We start from the raw sequence: 7500 nt of genomic DNA on the forward strand, positions 1-7500 counted from the left end.
CATGTGCAGTACCCCTTCTATCCCCCTCTGCTATGTTCCTGTTAATGAAGACATCTTCGGCGTAGAATATTTATCCTGTGTAGGATTCATTAATTTAGCAGGCGTAATTCGTCATTCTTCTGATCTGTGTTCGTCTTGTAAATATAAGTAGTTAAAGAACCCTTGAGTTTACGTCATTTTCCCTCACATGAAGAAGGCCCTATGCCACAGATTTTCCCTTGCTTTGTCTACGAAGTTGCCCTAATATTGAGTCAGATGTGTAATACATACAGTAGATTTCTTGATAATGTAAAGAACTCCCTGCATTCATCCGTTGCCACCCAGAATCAAGTAAGTATCCCTTGGTCATTCAAAGCAATATATATATATATATATATATATATATATATATATATATATATATATATATATATATATATATATATATATATATGTGTGTGTGTGTGTGTGTGTGTTTATGCATGCTATTATTCAATTCTTAGTTCTTACCGATGACAGTGTAGAACTTGGTGACAAGCCCTGATATTTCAGCGTAGTCTCTATCAGCATGACGCGGTTTGTACTGGATTACATAATAGGAGACCTCGCCCGGATTCACGTCATAACTCCAAGTTATCCGGACGGACGTTGGTGTGACGTCGCTTATCCGGACAGTACTGGGCGGACGAGGAAGAGCTGGAAAGAGAAAATAAAATATATTTTGAATATAATTAATTCATATGCAAAAAACTCATGTTTTCTTATAAAAATTAATGATTTCATTAAGACCAAAATATCTTAAAGGAAATCCTGTATACTACAAAAAATAAAATATTCAATGACCACATCTAAAAAAAAAAAAAAAAAAAAAAAAAAAAAAAGCATATCAGACAGCTGTAAGTGAACCTTTTCCTCTCTCTGTCTCTCTTTCACAGATACATTGGCACGTACTTAACATACTCAAGGTGTACACAAGCAAACACACACACACACACACACACACACACACATATATATATATATATATATATATATATATATATATATATATATAATATATATATATATACACACATGCACTCCTCACTGAGCATGTGGTGGAGCATATAAGCCATACAATCGTTCATTTGATGATACAAGAATGAAATTTGGCAGGAATACTCATTGGGGTAGACTTTAAGAAAAAAGTACTAGCCACCTGAAATTCCCTTAGGTGGCCATTTTCCAAGATGGCCGCCATATGACGATTATCGTGAAAAAATGCCAATATATTTTTGTATAAATAACCAAAGTTCAATCATTATTGGGATAAATTAGCAGGTTCTTTGTCATAAAATATCAGACTTTACTTGGGAGAATACTTGGGAGAACAGTCCTTGCCATTCAGGAATCCACTTTGTCGGCCAATTTCCAAGATGGCCGTCAGATAAGCCTAATATGTAAAATAATCTAACTTTCTTGGTACTTCTACATATTTGTCCTTATAACTTGACTTCTATGAGTATTTAAAGCCATTTGTTCATAGATAATATATATATATATATATATATATATATATATATATATATATATATATATATACTAATTCATTATTAAATGTGTCCTAACTTGAGAATTATGATTATGTGTATATTAGTGTCTATTCTCCTTCTATCACTATTGAACATTAGTGTTTTAGACTCCTGAAGATGCATGACAAGGGCAGCTAGAGAGTGCAGTACAGTCTGATCCTCTCTTTTACATGTGCACCTTCCACCACAGTCCGTCTTGCATCCACATTTAGTCAATTCCCGGCAGTATTTAGAATTCGGTTCAAGCGTGGTCCACACAATTCTGCAAATGTCATCTTCTTTCGTCCATCCCCACCTAGGACACTGAAGTTCTGGATCACGTTTAACACATTGTCCCCAAATATAACTTGCTGATAGGCTGCTCATTTTGCGTGTCACCTTGGTGCATTTTTAGTTGTCGGGATTAAGTCATATAAACTCTGCTTCCGGGCAGAGATCAAGTCTGCCTCGTCTACTGAAGAGGTCGTGCTAGACCTGTCATACACTGAACTACACATTGCCCCAGTACTTGTAGATCAGATGCCTCAACTTCAGATGGGTTGTGACTGAGTTCTGCAAATGTAGCTGAAACTTCCTTAAAGACATTCCATGTCTGCCAAGCTGTCTTTTTTCCTTTTCCATTGAAACCTGATACAACATCGCACCCAATGAAAGCATGGAAAAACAACATTCCTTTGGCCTTCTCTGGTCCGAGAGCAGAAGCAAGATCATGTATAGGAATCCACCTAGTGTGCTCTCCTTTGCCAAATCAGACCCATATCTTCTCGAGTCCCATTACAGTGAGAGAAGGCATCAGAGATATGGCAATTACCACAATGTCTGTGTCATTTGCATCAATCATGAGAGACTTGTAGCACTTCCTAACTGCATGCCAGACAGGTAGAAATATTCGTGTGTCGGCCTCTTCGTGAGTACAGGGTGTCAGTTCCTCCACACTTATGTTGGTGTAATTGGTACTCGCGAGGACATTTTCCTCTCTAATCACAAGAACTGCATTGCTTGTGGTCATTCTAACCATGTTATCAGCAAGAAAATAGAAGAGTTCTGATTTGTTTGCACTGTTACAAAGGAAACTCTTCCAATCTGATGGTGTTTGGCTCCTCTCTGTAACTCCTCCTGATGGCCTTTCCTCATTTTGATCTGGCTTCTGACTTCAGACTGGTCTTCTGGTATGCATCAAAACTGATATCAGTTATCTTATGACTGTTGCTGTAGTGCTGTACGAAGGGAAGAATATCCTTTTTGGCACATCCATCAAATATCTTAGGTGTTTTTGGAGTAACGACATTCACCAGTGAGGCCCCATCAACAATGAGTACATCAAATTCTGGCTTGGACTCTGGAATCTTGACTTTATCTTGGAGAATATTCACAAGATCTGACTTAGTACATGAGTGCAGTTTACCATTCTTGCTGAGAGATCGAGGGCACGACTGGTTCTCATGTTTGAAAAATTATTGTAAATCACATCCTCAGTTTTGACAAGAGATGAAAGGGCGGGGGAACAGGTGACAATCCTCCTAAAGTAGCTTTGTCCCAGATTGGTTGCTTTGTCTTGGCCCTGCACTGAAAAAATGTCTTGCTCTTCTTGATTGGCTGGTAGAAATAATAACTATCAGTCTGCATTTTATAAATAAATGTTTTGAACCATTCCTTTCCCTTCTCAAAATGGGTTGCAACAAGTTCACCTGCAAAGGGTTCTGCTATGTCTTTCATGTCAAGGGTCAGAAGATCTCCTGTCTCCTCAGTGAATGGGCTGCACATTTCTTCTATGACTGTGGTAAGCTGGTGCACCTTCTCAAGGAATACCTTTTGAGCTGCTTGTGACTGTTCATGGTGGCGAGTATTTTTCTTTATCTCTTTACTTCCCGATGCTGTTTCATAATCGGTTACATACTGGCTTATTTCTGGTCCAGCCACCATCCATATACAAAGAGGTGATGGGTCCTCTGCAAGCCCTATAGCTTCCCCATCTACTTTGATGATAGCATTGTTCTGCTCATGGGCCTGGTCAATAGTCATTGATGAGAAATGCCTTCCATATTTGTGAACAAACAAATTTCTATTTTGGAACAGCCTTGCAGCCATCTGGCTGCTGTCTCTCTAGGCTCAACATACCTCGAAGATATACTGGAAGCCATCGTGCGTAACTGATGTTGTTGTTGGCAAAGAAGTATGGTATTAGTTCTGACAGAGATTTACAATACAGTACAAAGTTTCCCTCTCTAAATGAATGTATCATTGTGAAAATAATCAACTCCATGTTCAAAATCACTGTCTTTCTGCTCAGCAGAATATGCACTATAGGTTTTCTTCAGGAGCTTAAATAAACTCCATGCTGTTGGGCTTGGCAAATCTTGGTGACATTGGTAGTAGACAGAAATGAATCTGCAGAGCCTGAAGATGCCACATCAGGTTCAACAAATGCCCCAGTCCATCCACTGCCCTCTAACATCGGCCCAATAGATTTCAAGGCTGCCATCTAAATATAAGTCCATTGAACATGATTACAAACTTATCCTCCCCATATCTGTCATGCCAGTGCCACTGTAATTTCTTTGCCAATGTGTAATGCGGCTGGTCAGCTGTTATAACTGGTGTTTGTCCTGGGTTAAGGAATGTTACGGCTTCCTTGATTTTTTCCATAGCATGCTTGATGATGGCAACACTATGGGTGAAACTAGTGTTTCATCACTTTTATCCTCTTGACAAAGACAACATTTACTCCAGTCAGTTTGCATTTTTGGACTGGCATCCATGATAAGATACTTTGAACTTAAGTAGAGCTGGCCGAGGGTTGAAGCTTTAACCACCTTTGCTCACTTTCATGTATGGGATCCAGCTAGGTTCGAGCTGTTGCCCTACACCTAACCCGATATTTCATCCAACATCATTTAAATCCCATGCAATCTGTACACCATCCGGATAATGTTAAATGCCCCGTCATCCTTGGCTTGGCTCTCTTGCGCTGGCACATCCTGTCACTTCAGGTGCGGCTATCTAATTTCTTTGGGGCTGATTAGATAGCAATTGGGATACTAGACTTGCACTTTAGTTTCCGTTACCAGTGTGCCATGGTAGTGAGTGACAGACTCTCTTGGCTCTACCTCCATGGTTCAATTCTAGAGCTTTCCTTCTTATACATGAATAGTCTACTCTGATATTGAGCTTCATCTGCCCAGAGCAAATTTTTGACTGGTGCCAAAACCTTCCGTTTGCACCATTACTGTCTGCAGAATCCCGCCCCCCACCTACACCCCTCAGGAGCAATAGTGTTGACTTAACTGCAAGATTGGCTCTGTAGTTTGTAACCTTTGGGGCATTATATAAACAGAAAGAGCGTATCCTCTTTGCCTTCCTTTCATTAGTAGCCTTCTTTAGTTGCAAAAGTTGGAAATAAATGGACCGAGATCGGCGTTTTTATGGTTTTATGGCTGTTTTTGGTGTGCTGCCAGCCATATTGGAATTTTTGATTGCTAGCACTTATTTCTCAAAAAGTGACGTACAGAGTATATTCATACCAAATTTCATGCTTATATCATCAAATGAACGATTCTAGCCAAAAATCACTTTAACCTGCTCCACTATGGCAGAATTAACCTTTGTAGGTGTAAGTAAATACAAATAAAAACCCGCTCTTTAGGTATCCTTTAATCTCCATGAATCACTACAGTTTTCAGCCAGACTAAGCTCCTCTTGTACAGGAATCCAGTTAAGATATCCAATAAGAGTAGAAAGAAAAATAAGTAAAAGATGCACCAAAGTTTCTTTAACGCAATCGAGTTTTCTGTACAGCGTATAATCACGGCCACCGAAAATAGATCTATTTTTCGGTGGTCTCGGTATAATGCTGTATGAACCGCTACCCATGAAACTTTAACCAAGGCCTGGTGGCGGCCTGTCCTATAGCGTTGCAAGACGCACAACTATGGTTGACTTTAACCTTAAATAAAATAAAAACTACTTAGGCTAGAGGTATGTTTGATGATTGGAGGGTGAATGATCAACATACCAATTTGAAGCCTTCTAGCCTCAGTAGTTTTTAAGACCTTAGGTCGGACAAAAAATGTGCGGACAGAAAAAGTGCGGACGGACAGACAAAGCCATCTCAATAGTTTTCTTTTACAGAAAACTAAAATGAGTATAAACGACATAAAGATCACCTAAGTCACACCAAATGACCACTTAATCTTTTAACAAGGTTGGTATGTTGCTTGGTCACAAAGCATTAGGAGTCATGAGACTGTCAAGCCTAAAACAATCACCATTCAAATTCACAGTATGGGTTATTTTTTGTTAAAGCATACCCCACAATTTTACGTTTCTTAAAGAAATTTTCTTTGTACATTTCAAATTTATTCTGATTTATAGTACGGTTATTAACGAATGCATGGATGAATAAAGCATTATTAGTACCGCCATTTCTAACTGACGTCTTGCGTTCACTCTGATGTTGATTTACTGAGCGGCCTGATTCCCATACAAGGAAACATCATAAATTACAACCTGTGAAAAGAATGCAATGAAGCCTCAAACCGCAATCAGCTCTGGGAAAAGCTCTTGAATAAAAAATTTTCTATTGTAAAATTTTTTTCGTGCTTCAAAATAACATTTTTGAATGAACGAAAAGGTGTAACCCAACCTCATAAAATGACCAATTAGAATATAAATTTCATTATCAATAAAAACTGGACAGCAGAGTAAAACTATGGTTCATTTCCTGATGCCAAAAATATTTTATTTCACCCCACTTTTGAATACCGAAAATCCTTGTGGAAGAGTAAAGCCTGTCACTAACACGGCTTGAAGGATACAAACTCACATTCCTTCATCTCCTAGAAGCCACGGTCAGTGGTGTAATACGCATAATTCTGGTTTTAGATTAACCATATATGCATCGACATGAATGCATGCGTGTGCTTTCCTTGTACAACCGTAGTGTTTTGTGTAAGATTATACATTTAAATGGTCTGGTAAAATAAATAAAAAAAAATGAAATTCCCGATTCCGAAACGAAATGATCGACGACTTAACTCAACAGTATGATTAATAATAATTTTTATATGGAGTTATTCCCAAAAATCTCTCTCCCTGAAGTGGTGAAAAATATTCCACAAGATACAGAGGATTGGAGGTGAGAGGAGGGGTCGGGGTGAGCAGGGATATGATAGGGGGGGAAGAGTGGTCTAACAGAACACAGGTGTCACCTGAATTCCAAAAGGGATTTAATGCTAATTAGTCTTGGCTTACGGGGGCTAATTAAAGAGCTAGATTATGCAGGATTAGACTCAAAATCTCGACATTTCTTTTATTTTTCCTCTTCCCAATCGGGTTAAACTATTCGCCTCTTAATGTCATCCGAGTTGCCGACTTGAGAGGATTTCAAAACCTTTATTCGGGTCTCCTAAGAGCCAAGGTTATGTCACTCCATTAATCTTACATTTTTGGCTTATAATGGCGTCATGCATCATCAGTTTTTTTTTCTCAAGACTGTTAAACTCAATTCTCGTAAAATACAGTACAAATTCTTCTTGTCTTAAAAGGCTTATAGCAGGGAGGGATCACAGAATAAAATACTATTAAACTGCATTATGCAGTAATATCAGCGTACGAGTATTCTACAGTTTAAAAGATTCAGTAGATTAATGTGAAAATGTCTTTATATCTGTTTTAATTGTTCTTCGTTATTCATCGTTCGTTCTCTGACCAACTTTACCTATTAATTAAAATTATTGCTGAATCAAAGTTCAATCCAAATTTTTCACTAACGTCACTCTATACACGACTCTGCCTTCCCATGAATGATGGACCTTCCCATCCCTTCCTGATCGGATTCCTTGAGAACTTTCACATCCTCAGTGCCATCCACCTCGTTTTCTCTTCAAGTCTTCCCACAATTTGCAACTGCTCACTGGGCCCCTGTAATCCCAAAGAGGAACTGATAGCCAAT

General features: G+C 38.6%; 1 protein-coding gene across 9 annotated transcripts in view; it reads right to left on the reverse strand.

Moving 5' to 3' along the window:
* The window catches only part of Lar (tyrosine-protein phosphatase Lar), a 1190865-nt gene that overhangs the window by 194110 nt on the left and 989255 nt on the right, over positions 1–7500 (reverse strand). For all 9 annotated transcript variants that reach the window (XM_067129385.1, XM_067129424.1, XM_067129376.1 and 6 more), the window contains one exon: positions 490–675. In XM_067129385.1, the coding sequence (XP_066985486.1) occupies positions 490–675 (186 nt within the window). The remainder of the gene's footprint in view (positions 1–489; positions 676–7500) is intronic.

This window comes from Macrobrachium rosenbergii, chromosome 3, assembly GCF_040412425.1.
Source record: "Macrobrachium rosenbergii isolate ZJJX-2024 chromosome 3, ASM4041242v1, whole genome shotgun sequence".
NCBI classification, from domain to species: domain Eukaryota; kingdom Metazoa; phylum Arthropoda; class Malacostraca; order Decapoda; family Palaemonidae; genus Macrobrachium; species Macrobrachium rosenbergii.